Here is a 22,429-nt window from a genome sequence, read left to right on the forward strand (position 1 = left end):
AATTTCAACGGGCTCGGTCAAGATACCCATCCGTTTATTTCTGTGGTTCTGTTCCTGGCAAAGACACCGAACACTCTGAAGCGTCACTGTTTGTGGGAGCCAAGCGTTCTACCGTATACTCAAACAGAGGACGCGAGGTCCATTCTGCACCAGTCATATAAAGGTATGGGAGACATATCTCGGCGTGCAAACCGAATGACCCCGGCGGAGGGCAGCTGTCAGCGAGAGAGAAGGTGGTAGTGAAAGGTGCGGTAATGTTCCCGGAGACGCTCCCAATCCTGCCCTTTGCTCACTGTAGGGTGTGCTTGAACATCTGTCCCGATCGCTAGGCTGTGCTTGGGGCGAGAAAGGCCATAAACCAAAGGGACACACATCTCATACCCCGTGTCCCTGAAGATGACTTCCTCGGTGAGTGGAGCTCTTACCGCCCCTCTGGCAGCCATCCTTTTGCTTATGTATCAGGACGACGGAGGAAGACTGAACTCCCTGCCGGCAGCTTCAGCACGACCAGCAGCCTGCTGTTCTTTGAATCAACCGAGTGTCGAATTATCATCAACGATAATTGACTTTGGATTTCGAAACGCTTTTCTGTATTAGGTCCTTATGTTCTTACGGACTGTTTGACGTTTAATTGACTGAAGAGTGGGAGGAAAAGACACGCACGCATAGACGCAGGATGACGACACACACACACACACACACACACACACACACGCACGCACGCACGCACCCAAATAGGACCACAGAAACACACCGGAGACACTCCTGTTCACGCAAATCAAACTTTCATGGACCGGTTTTACCTTGCATCCCAGTACAAGCACAAACTGGCGAGTGAGACTTCTGGTCGAACCTGGAGGTGACACTAACCTCTTAGTATCGGTGACAGAAGCAGAGCAAAGAGGGGCAAGGGTATGCGTGACTCTGGCAATCGTACGCTTGTTTCTCAGTGTGGATATCAATCCGTGCCCATCGAAAGAACCACCCCCCCCCCGGCCACACGTAGCAGGCCTCTGGAGCACAGTGGCAGTTTAATTGCTTCCTCCGTGACAGGAGGACAATATCACGTTTGCGAGCCCCTTTCTGGCAGCAATCCCACAGGCTGTTGCACAGTGGACTGAGATTTTCAGCATTGTCGAGCGATACTGCTTTTCTGCTTCTGCTTTCACATGAACGCACTCAAACTGCTAATCTTTCCTTTGACAGGCTGTGAACAAGAAATATTTATGCTCACCTTTCTTGCTGGAAGCCCTCAACAGGAAACAGATTGGTTGCACATATATATTGCCGTGTGTACCGAATCCTCATTTTGGCGCCTCGCTCGACTCCGCGTGGTGTCGGCAATATTAATTTGGTTCATTTCCAGCCTTGGCGTAGCACATTTGGGAACAAGGCTCCTGCCTTTTCCTTACATTAACTTTTATCAGCACTTCCATCATCCCAAATCAGTTTGTCCTTAATGAGACCAAATCACTCAAGGCTCATCTGATGAATTACCACGCTCTGACTCAGGACCGACCTAGCAGCGTCTCCGCTATTTTTTTTTTAATTACATGGTGTTGTGAGCACCCTATTACCATCCACATCGCTGTGCACTTAGTGAAATTCAATAAACTTGCGTCTCTTTATTAAAATGTAAAGCAGCTGGACACGCGAGCAAAACACAACATCGGTAAGTAGACGTAAACCTTTTTCTTCAAGGCCTTCAGCAACAAACCCAAACACCATCAAAACAATGTAATTAGTGAAGGCTGGAATCAAGAGTTGTCCGCATCATCTCGCTTAGGCGGAGAACTGCCGAAAGCTCCGGTACCATTGCCGAGTTGCTAGGGGTGCAACGACTGCAGAAACTCACCCAAACCGGTTCTACCGTTAATTTTAATTGTGGGAATAGACTTGCCTGCTCTGTTCTCGACAACTGCTAATTATGATCTATTGAGATAGGCATTAATTGAAATACCAGGGTGAGGTAAAAAGAAAAAAAACCTTTAAAGAAGAGCTTTATCAAATAATGGAGAGCTTTAAAAAAAATTATAGGGAAATCTACTTATACACCCATTGCAGCAGCCTTAGCACTTTAGTTTTAGTCTCCGTCCCAAGTGCGCCGACACCATTGTGATATACTAATAGCCAGACCCGACTGCAGCCCAGCTCGGCACAGCGTGGGTTTACCAGCGGCTCTCAGGGAATAGCGCGTCGGGGTAAATAACGGATTTGTCCGAGAACAAACGGCTGGCTGTATGCAAACAGACGGACCGCTTTGAATGCATCGCTGGAATAAGGACGTGCAGTTAGCAAAGATGACAGTGCAGGTGTTGACAATGTAAACCAGCCGAGAAACATTTATTTAAAGAACACAGTACGGAATCCTCCACGAAAAGCCTGGGGGTCTAACAAGGAAGTATTTTACTGAACTTGAACAAATGCTTTAACGAGGCGAACCAAAGCGTGACAGACGTGCATGGGCATTACATCATCTACGCTTGGCTACTACCGGAGATCTGCTCGTAGTAGAAGACCAGTGGTTCCGGGGGTAAGCGTGTGATTCAGCAGCAAGGTGTGTATAGAACGCAGGGAAAGGAAAACACTAAAGTGTGTGTGTCTACATTATACAAGGAAACAGATGTATTATAATGTCTAGGATGCTGGAGCTCCATTCCCCGTTACTGCTGTAAAATCCCCGAACAAGGTACATATAGAATGCTATCTTACTGTGGCAATTCAATATCAACTATTAAGATATTATTCACAAAAACATCACATTTAAGTAAAAAAAAAAAAAAAAAAAATACAGGTAATGGCAATTATAAGAAATTGGATGTAATGGATGTGCGCTAGTAGTGAGACTCAAAATGAGTTGTGGCTGCCGTGGCGATAAGGTGCACGTTGGCTGGGTGCCTTACCTGTGTATGGGCAGTGTCAACCATCAGGTAGTAGATCTTGCTAAGAATGCTCTGCTGCAGCTGGTCCCAGGAGACCGTTCTGTCTTCGCGCATGAGGAATGGCGGCCCAAACCTGGGGACGAGAGAGACAGGGTCCCATGAGGACAGTCCTGCAGAGAGCTCCTTTTGCGTGTTTCGGCGAAGGGGCGTAAACAGGACCAAAAACAAGTGACCGCAAAACCGGATTTGCTTTGTGGGAGCGGTGATGCTAGAAGTCTTATTACAGCCTCGTCCACTGGTTTAACTGGACGAGAGCCCACCGGGTAACAGAAATTCTAGAAAACGTCTTCGCTGTCAGAGAGTGCTCTACAGGTGCGGGAAGACAATGACAATAAAATCAGACATTAATTTAAAAAGTCTTTAAAGGTCTCAGACCCTTATCAAAACACAGTAATGCTTCACCAGCAACAGTTTACGACACCTGTTAAAAGCGCCGAAATAAATGCAAAACACAAAATCAATTGCGCATTTAAGTTCGTTCAGCGAAATACCAGTCCTGTGCCAATATTTTGCTAAAAACGAACGCAGAACGGCTGCGTTCCCACGCACCTCGTCCACTCCCGCGTAGCGGACCCCGGCTCCAAGGCAGGCTGAAAACCCATAAATAAAACATCGCCTCCTCGCGTACTTGTGCGTCTCTCTCGATCAAATACTAAGAGTCCCTTTGGGAGCGCTCTAATCTGAGCAACATGCCTTCCCTCTCTGACTTTCCCCCTTTAATTAATCAGCGAAATGTGTTTAACATGGTATGATGCGTGTATCTGCTTTCTCATCAAGAGATGCTGCGGGGAAAACAGAGCGGCTTCGCCGGTCTAGACGTCAAGGTTTGTACGGAAAGCAGCACGGCGCGAATATCGGCTTCTCTCCTTGGCCGACGCTTCTAGCATTTACTCGTCGGAGGGGGATGCGCCGGATTACGGCAAACTGGGTATTTCAGGAGGTGGCGTAACTCTGGTGACCACATCGCCACCTGTCCTCGTATGTCACGGAGGCGCCGGCCTCCCTCTTCCGCACGCATTCCAGCAGGGCCCATTATGGTTCGTAATCCACATTTGTTGGATAAACAGATTAAAAGGAACAGCTGCTGCAAACAGGAGGAAAATACAAACAAGGGGGGAAGAAAAGCAGATAAACAACAGCAGCAACAGCAACAAATAATGACTAGGTATTATACAACCTACTGCAAAGGGGATTACTGAGAAGCTGCAACCAAAGCAATGTTATTTCCTGTAAGGAATTTGGCCCACACCACTAACACATCTTTAATATCCACCAGCTTACATCTCCAACGAGCTGCATGTTTACTTGGGGAACTGCGACTGCGCGAGCTGTCCTTGTCACCATAGAGATGCCCCCCAAACTGCCACAGATGCAGGCCTTTCTACCGCGTACACTTTCTTTTTGAGTGGCTACACGTTGCTCAGAACAACACGGGTTCAACGTTTCAACGCCTTCAAGAGCCTCAAAACATTGTTCCTAAACCTGGGAGCAGATTTGTCAAACATAAGCAACACAGATGATTCCACCAGACTGCGGGGAAGGAAAAAAAAAGGAAAAAAAAAAAAACTTCCAATTTTTACTGAGCAAAGACCAAATTTCCACCTATGACATGTTAATGACTTCTATTTGAAGAAAGATTGTCTTTCAAAGCAGCCAATCTGGGAGATGAAACAACCGTGGAGGGGAATGGAGGACACACTCTGCGTGGTGGGATAACACCCATGTCAAACCAACCCCTTCTCAACACCAGCTAACGTTTATTTACATAACTGAGCAAAAAAAAACATTGATTTCCTTAAGTCGATAGCCCCCGTGGTATTTATTTATTGACTTTGTTATTAAATGCACAGCTGGATATTACCGACATGTAATACAGTAAACAAATTCCCCCAAAACAAAGAATTACATGCAATGGATTTGGATTGCAAACATCAGGGATGTATTTTACATTAACTGCAATCTTATAATAAGAACCTTTAAAATGTCAGCATAGATATAATAATTTATGGGTTAAAGACTTGATATTTGAGTAGTTTTAAAATCCTGCCCAGGCTACCCCTGACAACCTCTCCAGTGATGCAGTGAACACTTAAATACTGATAATGGCATCTGGTGAGAATTAAATTCCCTGAGACCCTAACAGAAGACAAGCACTTTCTTTAGACCGTTGATAATCAACTGTGCGTGGGAATTCAATTTGATTACTGATCCCCCCCGTCCAAACACTACACAAAATCATTCCAAATAAGAATACAACCTGACAAATCATTTAAACGCCACAAAATTATTTTGGGCGCAATAAGGTAGTGAAAATTAAATGAACGGCAAATAACTAATGGATTGGATTTAACGATGGGTTTCAAATACACTTCCAAATCAGATCAAAATTTCCGTCTTCGGAATTCATTCGCCAGGGCCTGGAATAACAGTGTCAAGCACAAACACAGCACCAAGTTACCACGTTCTGATTACTTGCTAGGAAAACAGCACACAGTCTGAATCATATCTTCAGGGGCAAACAAATGTCATTTTGTAGCAACAAATCATTAACGCAAATGCTATATTTGGTAATTATGATAAACAGCTAGCCTCGTGATAAAATATTGATCTTAAATGAAAACTTCAGACTAAACGAGAGAACCCTTTGACAGCTTTCAAAGAACCAACAATCTTGTCCATTGAGAGCTGGGTCCTGTCTATACTTTGAGAAAACGTATTTCTCTACGCAGAAATCGGTACTCGTCTCGGTAGATCGAGCGCTCCGGTCATGCTCCCTACGCTGAATTATCAATTGCTGTGGACATCAGATCAAGAACCCACTGCTTCACCTTTGCTAATATCCAAATCATTTACACATTTTTAATAGCCATGTTGTCAAAATACTTTGTGGAAGTGTGCATGTAACATTTACCTAGGGACACACACGTGATGCTTGGGGGGGGGGGGGGGGGGGGATGATCTGTTAAAAATTGCACTTTGTTCCGTTCTTGACTGAATCACCTTTATCCACCATACAGCAGCGTCACGCATTAGACCCGGTAAGCAACCTTTTTGAGATTTGAAAAGCCATCGTATTGTCACGTACCCGGACAAGTCTGAAATTCAATTTGTGCCGTTTCAACCCGTAACCCTGGTATTTCTGACATTCATTTCATTCCTTACTGTTCAAGATATTTTTAAAAGTGGTCCCCAAGGAATAGTTCAGCAGCCTGTCCTCAAGTAAATGACATCTCAGACAAGTATCTCCAATGACGCACTGTATCTGGCATCCTAACAAATGCCTGAGGATGAGCAAGTCGCATACTGTAAGGCCAAAGGCTTTTTCGGGATTTCACATTTGAAAAGGGGCGGATTCTAAAGTCATACTTTTAATACTCAAGGCTTAAAACAGGCTTGCAGCTGCTTACAGCATATACATATTTTGTGTTAAAATGTCTGAGAATCACACTCACAATACTGATAAAAAGTCTCCAGTATGACTATTTTGAATCAATTTAAGACCTCATGCAAAAAAAAAAAATGCCTCTCAGTGATCGCATACAGATTGAATTCAACACAAACGTCAATCCAGATTTTTAGTGCCCTGCTGCCTGCTTGAGAGGTCTTGGACAAAGGCGTGGCTGTGGTTAAGGGGTGCCATTGTTTTGCTTGCATTATCAGCAGGCCTAACCCTCACGCCTGGCCTGGCTATCAGCGAAACGGGTTGGTCAAAGCCACATGTACTGACCTTACCTTTTATTCCTTCTTTCCAACTCCTTATTTGTTCCATGTATCACATTATGACTAACACAATACAGCTGCCAGTAACCGAAAAAATCCTCACGAAACGTACACCGAAATTGCTCGATGACTGAAATAATCAGCTGAGTGTACAGTCATCCAATGCAGCTTCTTAAAATGAACTAGCAAATTACTATTACTTGCATGAATTTACTGTGTGAACCCCTCACCGTTTATTTTCGGATTCAACGGAACTGATTTTTCAATAATTGGTTCCGTTTACTCCTTGGGGTAACAGCATTTTGTCAAACACTTTCCGTGGTAATCTGCTAGTAAACATTGTAGGATGCCAGCAGGTACCATCTAATACCTGTCTGATGAGCCACCCTCCAATTTCTTTCACTGAAACGACCTTGTAATTCATTTCTAATTGGTCAGGCTGAAAACGTTTTCCCTCTCACTCTCTTCTATACGATGGCTGCACAAGCCCAAAGTAATTAATTTACCGTTCGGCCACCAAAAGCACAGCATAACCTTCACACAATTTTTTTCCTCTTGAAAGTTAAAAAAAAAGTAGTAGAACTCAGTGTTAAGAGTCAGCTTTAAGTCATCGGCTGTGTGTGCATACAATTCAGGGATTTGAGACGTTGCAGCAACACAAAGATTTACATTAATTCACTTAACAGATGCTTTTCTCCAAACTTATGTACAAGTCCAAGAGGGAGGGGGGGGGAAAAATCACATCAATTGGCAAAGAGCTTTTAATACTTTGATTCTCAAAGCTCTTTTTCCAGACACAACTGTTTTTTGCAGGTGCAAGAATAACCCAATAGCTGCCTACAGAATTGAGTATGTTAAGAAATGATACAAAGGTGACAGTGAGGGATGGAATGATGCAAATTTATGAAGGTGTCGGGAGATAATGAGAGAAGTGTGATGCATTTTGAGACTTCTTGTTGGCAGGGATTCAGCAGTTCTCAAGGAGAGGGGGAGCTCATGCTGTCTCATCAGATCCAAAACTAAGAACCTACAGAGTTTCAGTTTCAGACCCCTCATGAGTGTGACCACCATATGCACCTTGCTGGGGTGTAAGGAATTACCAGATCTGGTAAGTATTTCACCATATTGGAAGTGTTACCCAGCATCTTGAACTTGACATGGGACTACACAAAATTTAGCTAGCTAATTTTATTTTTTTTACAGTTTATGCACAGGGTCACAATAGCATACAGGTAGAAACAGTGTACTGAGAAATTACAAGGCTCAGTTCCAAAAGGTTACAATATATCGCAGGTATGATCACAAAGTACTTTCTAATAACTTCCAGAAGGGTGACCAGACATTCAAGAATTCATTAGAACCGTCAAACAAATAAAATGTTAATTTAGAATTAAACGCTTCAGTCATCCACATACTAGTGTAGAGTACAGCAATATAATACATTGTACTGACTTGATACACATAGAATATATTTCTTTGCCAAATATGTAACAGTAATTAACCTATATACCATAATATCATCAAAAAAGGATTTTAGGTTGTGATGTAACAAGTGAATAGCTGAGGAAAAATCAGTTTTTCTTAAAGGTTTCTTGGATTGTTGTATGAACCCGAGTCCAGTAAACTTGCATCTTATCACATTCCCAGAATAAATATATCAAAGTGCCTAGGGAGACTTTGCATTTAAAGCCCAGCTGAGATGCCCTCAGGAATATCCTATGAAGGCACACTGGAGTGAGATAGATTCTGTGAATGAACTTGAAGTTTTGCTCCTCGATGCTAAGGGAGGTGCAGGGAGGGAAGACTTTAGCACATGTAGAAGTCCATCCATAATTTCTACAGAACAAGTCCAAGTCTGGCTCAGTCCAAAGGAGCCGGTACCAACACTTTAAAAAGTTGGATATGACACAGAAATCACGCCCCTGGAGTATGATGTAATGAGGTGTTTCTCAGCTTTTAAGTCAAGTCCGATCATAGTCTCTTCTCCTATGGCAGCAATAACGTGACATACTTGTAGATATTTATAGTCTGTACTGGGTGGGCTGAAATTATTTCTTGTAAGTTGAAACAGGCAGTGATTGATCTGCAAACAAAAATGATATATCCAACACCCCTCAGACAGCTCAATTTGACAGATGTTTGGGGGGCAGTTCTGGGTTGAGAGCAACAGGATACAATAATGATAGACCACTCAGGATGTCCAGGTGTCTCTTAACATGTCTGTAACCTAAAAGAGTGTTGAATATGACAAAATTTTGCATGAAGACGGGATCTTGTGAAATTTCTCAATGTAAGACTATCCAAACACACTGAGAAACAATGAAACCACACATCCTTCCACAATGTAAATCTAATGTTACTGCTGAAATAGCATCATCATTATTATTATTAATGCATTCAGGTCACACATTTCTCCAAAGCAACTTAAAATCTTTAGCTACCAATAATTAAGCGATTTGTACAGCCGGGTAATTTTTACAGCAGGAATGTAACTTAAGTACCTCACATAAGGGTACAAGGAGCAGGAGTGGGATTCGAACCGGGGTTCGTTCAGTTCTTGTATAAACAGGTTATTAATTCGGTAACTGTGGAAGCACGGGGGAGGAAGCAGACGTCCTGAGCACAACTGAACCCAAGTAATTATCACCAACAGTCTATCGAACATGCCTCCTCAGTAGGACGTGGCACATGGCAGCACCCGGAGCCGAGACCGGAGTCATAGAGAGCCAGTGCCGAGTCCCCAGCCCATCCTTGTGTACACGTGCCTCTGACACCTGAAGCCAAAGATGCTTCTGCACAGCACCAAGAGACCAATGAACACTTGTGACAGCACCTCCAAGCCTCGTCCTGCCAAGCCAGGAATTTGCCTCACATAACAATTTCAGTAACATGAATACCCTCATGCTATCGTAAAGAAAGACTTAATCTGGCAATCAAGATAAAATAATCTGTGAGCACAGTGTTCTTGTGCCTGAGAAAAACACACAGGCAGTGATCTTGTGAGCTCAATTTAATTATACATCATAAACATTTGAGCCATATTACGAAAATGTCTCCATCCCAGGTACACTCCGCCTCATGTCCTATGCATCCAGAATAGGCTCAGTGGACGAGTAATTATTTATGATGAATGAATGAAAATACATTAACACAATCAAAAAATATTTTTTTATAAATACTGTACAAGATAATATTGCCATCCTCAGATATACACCCTCATATATACAGTACATCTCCTTTTGTTTTAGTATGTTAATAAATTTTAGGTTACTTTTCTGTCCAGGAACCACCTGCCCCCCCACCAATATGAAAAAATGGCAATTGGACCCCCTCAGAATGAGAATTTCACAGAACAAATCATCCCTGTTATGTGAAGAATGGGTGTACTTATATCCCCCCGCCCCGACCCCATTATAGATCTGCTGCAAACAAATATAAATTGAGTGTTCAACTTTGTCATGAGTGGATTCATATCATTCATTTAGTCAACAGGTCAATAAAGGCCAATTAGAAACCAGTGTACACAGGGGTTAGCCAGAAGCACAACTGAGCACAACTGAACTAGGAAGCGTGACCATAAGGATCATAAGGAATTCTTAAAGCCCAAAGAAATCCACTTGCCACCGAGCCCACAATAAGAGATTAAATTTCTCCTGACTTTCTGCCCAAGTATTGATTGCTCCAAGGCTGTCAGGGATGACTTTTAAATGGATTACAACTCAATCACATCAAATGTCAAACTGGTAAGAACCAGCGCCGAAAAGGCGAGTCTCCATAAGCACAACTGAGTCATTTCTTTAACAACAGTGGTGTGCCAGAGTAAATGTCAGGGCGTTTTATAAGGTCGCAAATGCAGGGTATGGAGGGTCTTCATTACTTCTGCAGTTGACGCTTTTGGCTTCTACTGAGCAACGAACCGGCCGCGCATCAAAATCGCTCTCCTTCACAGAGCCACCTAGCCATAGCCATCTCCTCACCTGGCAGCCTGCTGGCCGGTCCCCGAGACGTTGCACACTAGGAGGAGGAGCTTAGCGGAGCTGCTGTGGTTCAGGAACTCTGATGAAAGGGTGCCGGAAGGAGACAACCGCTGGCCTTCGGGACCAGAGAAGTACGGGGAGGAGGGGAGGCTGTGGTGGTACCCTGAAAGGACAAGAGCAAAGGAAACAAAAGCAGTTGAGCTGGAGGAGACTTTGACAGAAATACTGGATAAACTGGCAAAGGGCAACCCAATGGTCAACAGCACAGTGGCAAGAGGCCCGAATTTGAGGCAGTCATCTCGGAAAACTGTACAGGCTGACATTAGGTACGATTTGGAATCTGCGGTGTGATCAAACCAATCTTCAGACTCTTCGGAGCATTGATGTACATACTAAAGTGCGTTTCACTGCGTGGCAAAGCTCAGACTAAACACTCAGACAAATGCGATCGCGTCAAACAACAATAAAAAGCAGTTTCTCCTTGGCCAGGGAGGACTCGGCGCAAAAGGTGGACACCATGTCAGAGCCGAGCGACGATAACGGCAAGTGATTAATGAAACGCGAAGCGAGCTCCCGGCACAAAGGGGGCGGATACAGAACTCCTCGTCAATGTGGGCCTGACATCAATGGAGGCTGTAATTAAGCACACTTTAGCCTCTCTTTATGATAAATCACTGCCAGTCTCAAATGTCACCTCCTGGTGGTGCTTGAACTCTCCATTTGACCCACAGTTCCAGAGCCCCACAAGCAAACAGTGGACAAGTTAACGTGGCGAGCAGGTTCCGCACTGCAATGCTGCTTATGGCACAATGGTTAAGGAAACTGGGCTGGGACCAAAGGCACCGTTCTGCGGTAGTGCCCTGTCTTGGTATACTTGCGAAAGGTGCTCGGGTGCAGTAGGTCCTTCACTGGGCTGCCATGGGGCAGAAAAGCAAGATGCGTCTTCCTGTGGTATCCATGTAGTTCAGCAGAGAACAGTGGAGGAACTCATTGATATGGAATCTTCACAGGTAGAGCTCAGGTAAAAACCAAACATGAAAGAAATACATGGTAAACCTCAAAACTTCCACCCTAAATCCTAAAGGTTGCAAGAAGCTGCCGTGCATTTTTTCCCCCTCGGATTATACTTCTCTCCATCAGCTATTAAACCGAAGATTATTTTTTTTCCCTTCAAAAACAGGATGGCGTCAGACCTGCAGAAATTCAAATCATTTTACTCCATGCCCTTTGTCTAGCCTTTAAATTGGAAGCCGTCTCCCGCCTTCAGTTTGATATTGGATTTCCAGAAGTGAAACTTAAAAGGTTTCAAAAGGCCAAAGCCAGTTTCATTTGGATCAAACTGGAAGATTATCCTGACAAAAACAGTCACTGTTCACAGCGCAGTGTAGGAACAGTGGAAGAAATTGCTGAAATTTCAGATGGGGTTGGCTGACTATTAACTCATTACATAGACTTGGACAGAACAGCTAGTAAAAAAAAAAAAAAAAAAAAAAAAAAAAAAAAAAAAGAATAAAATAAACCAAACCCCCACAGATTCTCAGGGGTTCTGCCTCTCAGCTGTATTCCCAGGCTGAGCTTGAGGGACATACTTTCAATCAGACTTTCATTTTCACATCCCTGCCTCCCAGCTTGCTGGGGGATGCTGAACTCCGGGGCCTAAACAGAGCCTTAATTAAACAGCTCGGCCCCCACAGAGATCTCCCGCCGGCACTCTGTTGCAGGGTCTGGTCTCACGGTTTTCTCCTGGGGATCTCAATCATGCTCTAGACATACCGCGCACAAAAGGAACACAAATGCTACGCATTAGAGCTAAATAAGTGAAAACACTAATAGCATTAACGGCAGTGCCACCAACAGTAGAGAAGTAACGCGATAACAAAAAACCCAAGATGGGTTTCCAATTGTGGCTCGGCATTGATGTGACAGTTGGACAAATGTGCTTCACGCAGGTCAGCCCGGCACTTCCTGCATCCTCCTACTTCCGTGGTGCACAGGCACAAAAAAAGCTTTGTGCTCTTACTGAGACCCTTGAGATTACTTTTTAAGAACAGTCCCGCTGACCTACTTCACCTAATTGATGGCTCCGTTATGGCCATGAGGAGACCCCTCCAATAATAAGGGTCTTAACACTAAGTTCCACTTGAGTATTTCCTCATTTGAACACCTTCCTGTTTGTAGGGGTTTAATGTGAAGAAAACAGCCCACAAACGTCTCTCCAATCCCTGATTAGTTCGGTCTGAGATGAGTATACTTTCCCAGGGAATACTGATACACTTGGCCTACCTCTTCCACAGAAATGAGAGGAAAGAGAAATGATGTTTCCACCCAAAGCTGCCTAAACCTGGACTGCTTTTGTTTTTATGTGACCTTCAGCATTGGGTCACCAGAGTCTGTCACCTCCATTTTCAGCTGAGAGGAACACATCAATACAGAGGGGATATTCTGAAGGATCACGGCTCCAGATCACACCCCAACCCATTCCCTGGCCTGCGAACAAAGCAAGATGCACAGAGAAGGGTGACAGGACGCTGTTGTAGCAGCAGATGAGTCTTCCGGTGCAGTGTCTTCCTGAACAAATAAAGACAAGGCTCACAGCTTTGTAAGGAAAGATCCAGACCGAGCTTCCCGACACCTGCAGGCAAGGAATACCACCTCTTGGAGACCACAGGTATAAACAATGAATCTGCTCACATCAACCCTTCCTTTTACAGGTTTTCTGAGAAGAAGAAAAAAAAGTGATTTACTACTTACAGCAGCTCCACAATAAACATACAAAAATATCTGCAGCCTTTTCACAGCAAGCCTAACAACAATGTTTCTAAATGCTCAGATCAGTTACTTTACATTGACTATGTGCTCAGGGTGGGAGATTCAGCAAAAGGCATTTTTGCAGACCTCGTTCTCAAGGTTCTGCACCCCACATGAGAGCAAAGGCGCACAACATGAACATACATACATACAAACACATCCAGCTCATGCTATCCATCAGAACATTCAGGAAACACGGCCCTGGTTCCCTTGGCAGCGATCTTGGAACACTATCATTGTGCAAAACAGAAGCAATGGTGCGCTCTTCCGACAAGTCTGCGCTCAGTGTGACACTGGGCCACAAAAACCCAAATCACGTGTAAATCAAATACTGGAATAGCTGGGGATTAAAAGAGAAAGAAAAAGCTAGAGAGCCGATGGAAATGGTAACTGCAGCGTGTAGCAGCACAGTGACCTGGTATCAGAGCTTCTCGGAGGTTATGCTCAGACTATTTGTGGCCTGTGCATTAGAAGAGTGTCTGACTGTGTGTGTGTGCGCATGCGTGTGTGTTTGTGCTCTATTTCTAACAGACAGATGCTCAGAGGGCAAAGCTCTGTCAAGGAAAACATTAGAATGACAACGCGGCCTGTTAAACTGTCAGTGACCCCCTCCAGACTTGTATTTACTAGGGTTTGATTCTCCAGATGCGCCCGTGACCTCTCCACCTATTAAAAAAAAGGCTTAGACACTGCTGTTACATGCCTCCAGTGACACTGACAAATGCCCACCGGGGCAGAATTTCTCAGCTGTAACCCTGAGACGAGGCGTGCGGATGAAATGGGGTTATTTCCATAGCAACGGGCCGTCTTTACCCAGAGAATACACTACCCCGTTTCACCAAACGGTTACGCACCTGATCCAACACTGCATTTCTACCGCTCCAAGTGGGGTCCTCAAAAATTAGGAAGGTGTCAGAGATGGAAAAGGATCTCATAAATTAACTGTATAGTTGAATAAAATAATTACATTTGACTATCTGAAAAGAGCCAAGTCGGACTATTCCGAACGGGGTCTAGCGGCCCAGACGAATACAGATCAGCGTTCAAACCACATCAGTACAACCTCAATTCAATTACATGTCATTCAGCTTTAATGCGGCTTTCGTTTGCTCCGAGACCCAAAATGACAAGAGTGCTCCAATTTAAGTCATGTACATAGGAAACAGGCCTGGGGCCTCGCATGCGAGCGCCTGGTGGCCGGGTCTATGCCCACGGGGCCTGGCCGAGCTTAGCCCGAAGCCAAGACGTGGAACCGCTCTTCAGTGGGCTCACCACCTGCCGGAGAGGACATAAGGGGCCGGTGCGTTGTGATTTGGGCAGTGGTCGGGGCCGAGTCCCCGGTCGACCCAAACCTCGGACGCCAACTCTGGTTTTTGGGACTTGGAATGTCACCTCACTGGCGGGGAAGGAGCCTGAGCTGGTGCGGGAAGTTGAGAGATACCGTCTAGATATAGTCGGGCTCACTTCCACTCACAGCTTGGGTTCTGGAACCACTCTTCTCGACCAAGGGTGGACTTTCCACTATTCTGGCGTTGCCCAGAGTGAGAGGCGGCGGGCGGGTGTGGGCTTATTAATAGCCCCCCAGTTCAGCCACCATGTGTTGGAGTCTACCCCGGTGAATGAGAGGGTCGTCTCCCTACGCCTTCGGGTCAGGGAACGGTCTCTCACTGTCGTTTGTGCTTATGCGCCTAGCGGCAGTGTAGAGTACCCGGCCTTTTTAGAGTCTTTGGGGGGCGTGCTGGAAAGCACTCCCACTGGGGACTGTCGTTCTACTGGGGGGACTTTAACGCCCACGTGGGTAGCGACAGTGAAACCTGGAGGGGCGTGATCGGGAGGAACGGCCTCCCTGATCTGAACCTGAGCGGTGAGTTGTTATTGGATTTCTGTGCTAGTCACGGTTTGTCCATAACAAACACCATGTTCATGCATAAGGGTGTCCATCAGTGCACTTGGCACCAGGACACCCTAGGTCGGAGGTCGATGATCGACTTCGTAGTCGTTTCTTCTGACCTTCGACCATATGTCTTGGACACTCGGGTGAAGAGAGGGGCTGAGCTGTCAACTGATCACCACCTTGTGGTGAGTTGGATTCGATGGCGGGGGAAAAAGCTGGACAGACCTGGCAGGCCCAAACACATAGTGAGGGTCTGTTGGGAACGTTTGGCGGAGGCCCCTGTCAGAGAGGTATTCAACTCCCACCTCCGACAGAGCTTCAACCAGGTCCCGAGGGAGACTGGGCACATTGAGTCTGAATGGACTATGTTCCACACCTCCATTGTCGGGGCGGCGGTTCGGAGCTGTGGCCATAAAGTCTCCGGTGCCTGTTGCGGCGGCAATCCCCGAACACGGTGGTGGACACCGGAGGTAAGGGATGCCGTCAAGCTGAAGGAGGAGTTCCATCGGGCCTGGCTGGCTCATAGGACTCCTGAAGCAGTTTTCGCCGCGGCAAAAACTCGGGCCTGGGAGGAGTTCAGTGAGGCCACGGAGGAAGACTTTCGGTCGGCCTCAAAGAGATTCTGGCAAACCGTCCGGCGACTCAGAGGGGGGAAGCAGTGTTCCGCCAACACTGTTTACAGTGGAAGTGGTGCGCTGCTGACCTCAACTGAGGATGCCCTCGGGCGGTGGAAGGAGTACTTTGAGGATCTCCTCAATCCCTCCGACACGCCTTCCGTAGAGGAAGCTGAGGCCGGGGACTCGGAGGGGGACTCGTCCATTACCCTGGCTGAAGTTGCTGAGGTAGTCAAAAACTCCTCGGTGGCAAGGCTCCGGGGGTGGATGAGATCCGCCCCGAGTTTCTCAAGTCTCTGGATGTTGTGGGGCTGTCTTGGCTGACGCCTCTGCAGCATCGCGTGGAGTTCGGGGACGGTGCCTCTAGACTGGCAGACCGGGGTGGTGGTCCCTCTTTTTAAGAAGGGGGACCGGAGATTGTGTTCCAACTATAGGGGGATCACACTCCTTAGCCTCCCTGGGAAAGTCTATGCCGGGGTACTGGAGAGGAGAATCCGACCGATAGTCGAACCTCGGATTCAGGAGGAGCAATGCGGTTTTTGCCCTGGCCGTGGAACACTGGACCAGCTCTATACCCTCACTAGGGTGTTGGAGGGTTCGTGGGAGTTTGCCCAACCGGTCCATATGTGTTTTGTGGACCTGGAGAAGGCATTCGACCGTGTCCCTCGTGGCATCCTGTGGGGGGTACTTCGGGATTATGGGGTTCGGGGCTCGTTGCTACGGGCTGTTCGTTCCCTGTATGACCGGAGTAGGAGCTTGGTTCGCATTGCCGGCAGTAAGTCAGACCTGTTCCCGGTGCATGTTGGACTCCGCCAGGGCTGCCCTTTGTCACCAATTCTGTTCATTATCTTTATGGACAGAATTTCTAGGCGCAGTCAGGGAACGGAGGGTGTCTGCTTTGGTGGCCGCGAGATCTCGTCTCTGCTTTTTGCGGACGATGTGGTCCTGTTGGCTTCATCAAGTCAAGACTTGCAGCGTGCACTGGGAAGGTTTGCAGCCGAATGTGAAGCGGCGGGGATGAGAATCAGCACCTCCAAATCCGAGGCCATGGTTCTCAGTCGGAAAAAGGTGGATTGCCCCCCTCCGGGTTAGGGGGGAGTTGCTCCCTCAAGTGGAGGAGTTTAAGTATCTCGGGGTCTTGTTCACGAGTGAGGGAAAAATGGAGCGGCAGGTTGACGGACGGATCGGTGCGGCGTCCGCAGTAATGCGGTCATTGTACCGGTCTGTTGTGGTGAAGAAGGAGCTGAGTCGTAAGGCGAAGCTCTCAATTTACCGGTCGATCTACGTTCCTACCCTCACCTATGGTCATGAACTCTGGATCATGACCGAAAGAATGAGATCGCGGATACAAGCGGCAGAAATGAGTTTCCTCCGCAGAGTGGCTGGGCGCACCCTTAGGGATAGGGTGAGGAGCTCAGTCACCCGGGAGGAGCTCGGAGTAGAGCCGCTGCTCCTCCGCATTGAGAGGAGCCAGCTGAGGTGGCTCGGGCATCTGTTCCGGATGCCTCCTGGATGCCTCCCTGGGGAGGTGTTCCGGGCATGTCCCACTGGGAGGAGGACTCAGGGCAGACCCAGGACACGTTGGAGAGACTACGTCTCCCGGTTGGCCTGGGAACGCCTTGGGGTTCCCCCAGAGGAGCTGGAGAAGGTTTGCGGGGAGAAGGAAGTCTGGGGGGCTCTGCTTAGACTACTGCCCCCGCGACCCGGTCCCGCATAAGCGGAGGAAGATGGATGGATGGATAGACAGACATAGGAAACAATTCAATATTGAAATTATAGCGAATATCCGGGCTCATCCATACAAAAGAAGCAGGCCTCTGGGTGGCTCACAGCTTCAGGTGCGCAAACTATAATATATAACTATAAAGAGCATGTGCCATCTATGCTCTCGGCTGCTTCCAACATTTGCCATTTTGTTCGGCTGTCTCTGGTGTCTGCCATATTATTGCATTGCTTCCGAGATTTGCCGTCTTGTTCTCTTGCTTCCAAAGCGTACCGTGTTCTTCCTCTATCGCCTTGGTATTGAGAAATGAACACGGGCCCCTCGTTCAGCCAGCCCACCTCATTTTCGGCAGCAAGAGATCCCAGCCTTGCTCCGATTTCAATAGCAAGACATGAAAGATGTGCTCAATTTCGTGGCCTCGAAGGAGCTGGCGTGAGGGAAACTTCCGACATGCCGTCGCTAAACAAATTTCAGATTTCAATTTTGGCCATTATTAGCCTGGGATGGTACTGCCCCGCACCGCCGAACAGTGGCTTTTAAAAGTGATGTCTCACAAGAGGGACAACAAAATGCTGTGCATGAAGAGAGATTACATGTCTAGGAACATTACTCATGATTATGAGTTTGGCCAATGCCCGAGGACGGATCTGTGCCCGTCCGGAGCCAAGGGCTTCTGCGGCACATTTGAAAATGCGTTTCTTTGGAACACATTACAACCGACAGCATCTGTTTTTAGGCTCGAAGCTGTGGAGCACCTTCAGAATTTGCTTGCTGGCATCTTTTCAAGTGGCCACCACCACACGCGACATTACGGTGAACGGTACGATAAAGAGGAATCCCTGGCAACTGGGCTCTTCTATAGACAATGTTTACTTTATGTAACTGAAGTCCAAACTCCGAACAAAACGGCACCAAAAAAAAAAAAAAAACCACAAACCTCTGCACCTAGCAACAGCACATTTTATTGGCCTCAGGGATTCACCAACGTAACACTGATCTGTGGATTAAAAATTCAGCGCTCTAAATCAGCTTTTACAATGCACGAAATGGGCTACCATCACTGAGCCACTAACTTCAGCTGGGGATACGTGAATAATACATGATGGATATGAAAGGAAATATCTGAGCGGAAAATAGAAACGATAAAAGAAAGCAAACGCATAATAGGTCTGCAGCTCAATTAATTTGTCACCTTCATAAATCTTTGCGGCGCATGACTGTGATAAATTTATTTGGTGTAATTTACTACAAACGAGAGATATTAGACCCTTGTGGGACACATCTTTTACTGTGACTGATACATTCTAGGTGCTTCTCATTTCTTTCAACTTCACACAGATACTTTGGAGGGAGAAGAAGAAAAAAAAAAACTCAAACGCTTGAAAATGCTGCTCTCGTCAAAGAGAAAAACCACTTCCGTTAAAAAAAAAAACCTAATAAAAGTAATTCACAAAAAATGTTTAAAAAGTAACGCAGAGCACAATGGAGAGGACAAACGTGTGCTACAGTGGAATTTAAAGGACTACAAATCAATTCACCTCATATGTGAGCAATGTCAAGAGAACCAAAACAAATCCGAGTTTGTGCTCTCTGGACAAATCGGTCTGTTCTTTGTGAAAGCTGGACATGTACCACGTAACTAATTTCTGCAAAAGAGATTAAGGACGTGCTCAAGTCCCACATCGCCTCGGTTTTACCGGCACGTTTATTCATTTACATCCATGCGTTTCGGACCCGTCTCTCGAAAGGGATCTACAACTCAGGGTAAACAAAAGCGCGTTTCTCAGGAGACAAAAAGCTTTCGATACAGGCACGAGATTACCGAAGCGCAGCTTGTTTGTGTGACAGCACCGTTTTTCGCGCGCGCGTTACTCGGGTAGCCGCCTAGAGAATCGAGGCGGACAGGAAATACAAAGATACGAAAATGATCAAGAGAATGAAAACACCGTCGCATAAAAGGATTAAAATATTTACTAAGCAGCCAGACGTCATCGGTGGACTTCTCCGGTTATTCTTTGTCACCGAGAGAAGATGTGGCAGTTAAGTTGATCTGTATGCGTTTCACACTGACGCTCAGGCCTTTCATCACACACCTGTTAACATCCCCGTTTTCCCTCAGCGACCCACTCTCCACTCTTCTGCGTTGCGAGGTACTTGTCTCTGCCTCGCACGGACAGGGATGCACCGGCAAGTGAAACACGAGCCACCCGCGCCATCCACTCCCTCCAATTAGACAGCGGCCATCGCAGCGGAACGACACCGCGCCGCCACCAGTTTCCCATCTCGACATTCGGGAACGGACACCCTTGACAGCGCTCATACCCATCAACGGCATTCACACCTGAGCATCGATCCGGTGACACAAAAGCGAGCGGTGGCAGCAGAGTCCCCCAGAGGCCGGTAAGGGGTGGACGGCGGCAAAGCCGATGAACTGGAATTACAAATCAAAAGTTCAAAAGTTGAACGTCCTAGGAGGGAAACCTCATGAGGGAGGTGCTTAACCCAAACCGCTTCAGTAAATACCCAGCTGCCTGAAACTGCAAGACGAATTTCTCCATACAAAAACATCTGTCAAGCAAGCAAATTACTTACAACCGGTATTACGCAGATGTTCTTAGTGGAGAGTGGGGCAGATGGGTGGGTGTGCCACTGACTCGGGGTAACTCCGCCGAGCGAGTGTCCAAATGCACGGTATGCTTCGATAACCCCATCGACGGATGTGCGATTCATCACGATTCGCCGGTCGCTGGGGTTTATCGTTTCGACACTATCATCACCTATCTAATTTAGAAGAGGCTATTCAGAGAAGAAATTCACAATAAAATCTCAGTATGGCTCCACCATCCATATTCATATTACCTTCCTCTTGGTCTTAAACGCTTCACGGTCACCATTTGTAGTTTATTGGAAAATATGCTTCCTGCTCACATGTTAAAAATGCAGAAGAGAGACACACCTGGGGGTGGACTAACACACAAGGGATGAAAGGGGGGAAAAAGTAAGGCATTCCTCACAAAGGCAGAGACGTTTCCCAGGGAGCACTGTGATCCCACACGTAGGACAGGAGGTCCTAGCGCCACAGCTGTGAGGCTGGCTGGACCGAGGAATGGGTTAGCTCAGCCTCCCACCCACCTGACCCCAAAGAGCCACCCTGATGAGCTACTTCCAATGCAGGTGCATAGGTCCACACACACACACACACACACACACACACACACACACACACACACACACACACACCCCCCACTAGAAGCCAAAGCAATGTCAGTGAGGGCCAGCAAGCACCTCTCTGCAGCTACGGTACCCTTGATGTAGAGGACCACTGGACCAGAGACAGATAGACCCAGTTTGTTGGGTAGACAAATGCTGGTACAGCTCCACCCTTGCCTACACATGGTCTTGAACCCAGCAAGGGGACCCATGGACATGCTGCGGTGATGAGGCCAGTTCTTACCGCGCTCATACCTCACTACCCAGACTCAAATTCCCTGTGCACCGTTGGCATTACCAGGCCGCAGGTAGAACTTCTACTCCGCTAAAATGTTAGTGTCAGAAAAGCTCTTCATTTACGGTGGGAGGAGGTGTTCGACGCCCATGTGTCCCCCCCGCAGGCTATATCTTTAACAAAGGCAAACTCTTGCGTTTAGTGAAAATGGACTCGTTATCTGCCGTTTCTCCATCTGTGCGTTCGCTTGAAAGACAACTAATAAAACGCAAGCTGCGTTCTCCATCAGAGTCCGTCTGTATGCTCCGGATCTCAAGCACGAAGACGCTCGTGCGAAAAGAGAGCAACCGCCCCAGCGAACGTCGCCGGGTTGCTTTGCCTCCCAAGATGCTACAAAGTTTTGGTTCAAAAGGTGAGCGTGACGTGTGAAGTTCCTTAAATTTTTACGACTCCGCTGAGAACATACTGCATTATTGATGCATGTTTCAGGGATAAGAAACTTCAAAAAAAAAAAATAAAGAAATAAATAAAAAAAATAAAAGTCCTGAGGCCGGGTTTGTAACAGTACATGGCAGACTGACTCAGGCAAGATATCCACAAAGTTAAATGGTGCAGCCTGGCTTTCGGAAACGTTCGCAGCGTGATCTCTGAGGAAAGTCCACAGAAAATTATCTTCCTAGACAGGACTGCGATAAAATGCTGACGAGCAATCGCCTTTGTTTTCCTCTGTGCTGTTGCACGGATACTGTTAGGATCTTAATTACCACCCCAGAGCTCAAAACACAGCTTCGGCTTTGAATTTAGCGAACGTTCAGCGTTCATTTGAGCCCAATACCACCACCGTAAGAATGTACACCGCTGAGAGGGTGCTTCCACATCACGCACGGTCCACACTGCTACTCCAGGGCTGCACAAGGGAATTCTGGGAAGATGAGCTGACCACAGTTGCAAACCTCCCCAATGGATCCTGAACACGTCACAGCAACGTATAGCTTGGGGAGACCGTGTGGGCCGACCACAGCTCCACGGGCAATTTTGACTGGAGCCTCCCATGGAGATGTGAAACGTGAGGGCCCAGAATGCATCATGGGCGCTCACGTGTGCTCGTCCACGAGGAAAGGAGAACAAAGGAATGTCCGGCAGCGGCAAGTGACAATGGTGCTTCGTAATGCCGCTGGCCTGTTTACAAGATGTGTCTGTGGTAATGCATTTATACGAGAGGCATCTGCTCTGAAAGCCTGTCAGACAAGAACGGGGAAGTGCACAAAGGGTGACGTGGACAGCCCCGTCCTCAGAAGAGCTGCAG

General features: G+C 46.9%; 1 protein-coding gene across 3 annotated transcripts in view; it reads right to left on the minus strand.

The window, feature by feature from the left end:
- usp43a (ubiquitin specific peptidase 43a) overlaps window positions 1-22,429 on the minus strand; it is a 90,967-nt gene that overhangs the window by 18,643 nt on the left and 49,895 nt on the right. For all 3 annotated transcript variants that reach the window (XM_029246627.1, XM_029246625.1, XM_029246628.1), the window contains exons 7-8: window positions 10,640-10,802; window positions 2,904-3,015 (exon numbers count right to left, since the gene is read on the minus strand). In XM_029246627.1, the coding sequence (XP_029102460.1) occupies window positions 2,904-3,015; window positions 10,640-10,802 (275 nt within the window). The remainder of the gene's footprint in view (window positions 1-2,903; window positions 3,016-10,639; window positions 10,803-22,429) is intronic.

The sequence above is a fragment of the Scleropages formosus genome, chromosome 20 (assembly GCF_900964775.1).
Source record: "Scleropages formosus chromosome 20, fSclFor1.1, whole genome shotgun sequence".
Lineage (NCBI taxonomy): Eukaryota > Metazoa > Chordata > Actinopteri > Osteoglossiformes > Osteoglossidae > Scleropages > Scleropages formosus.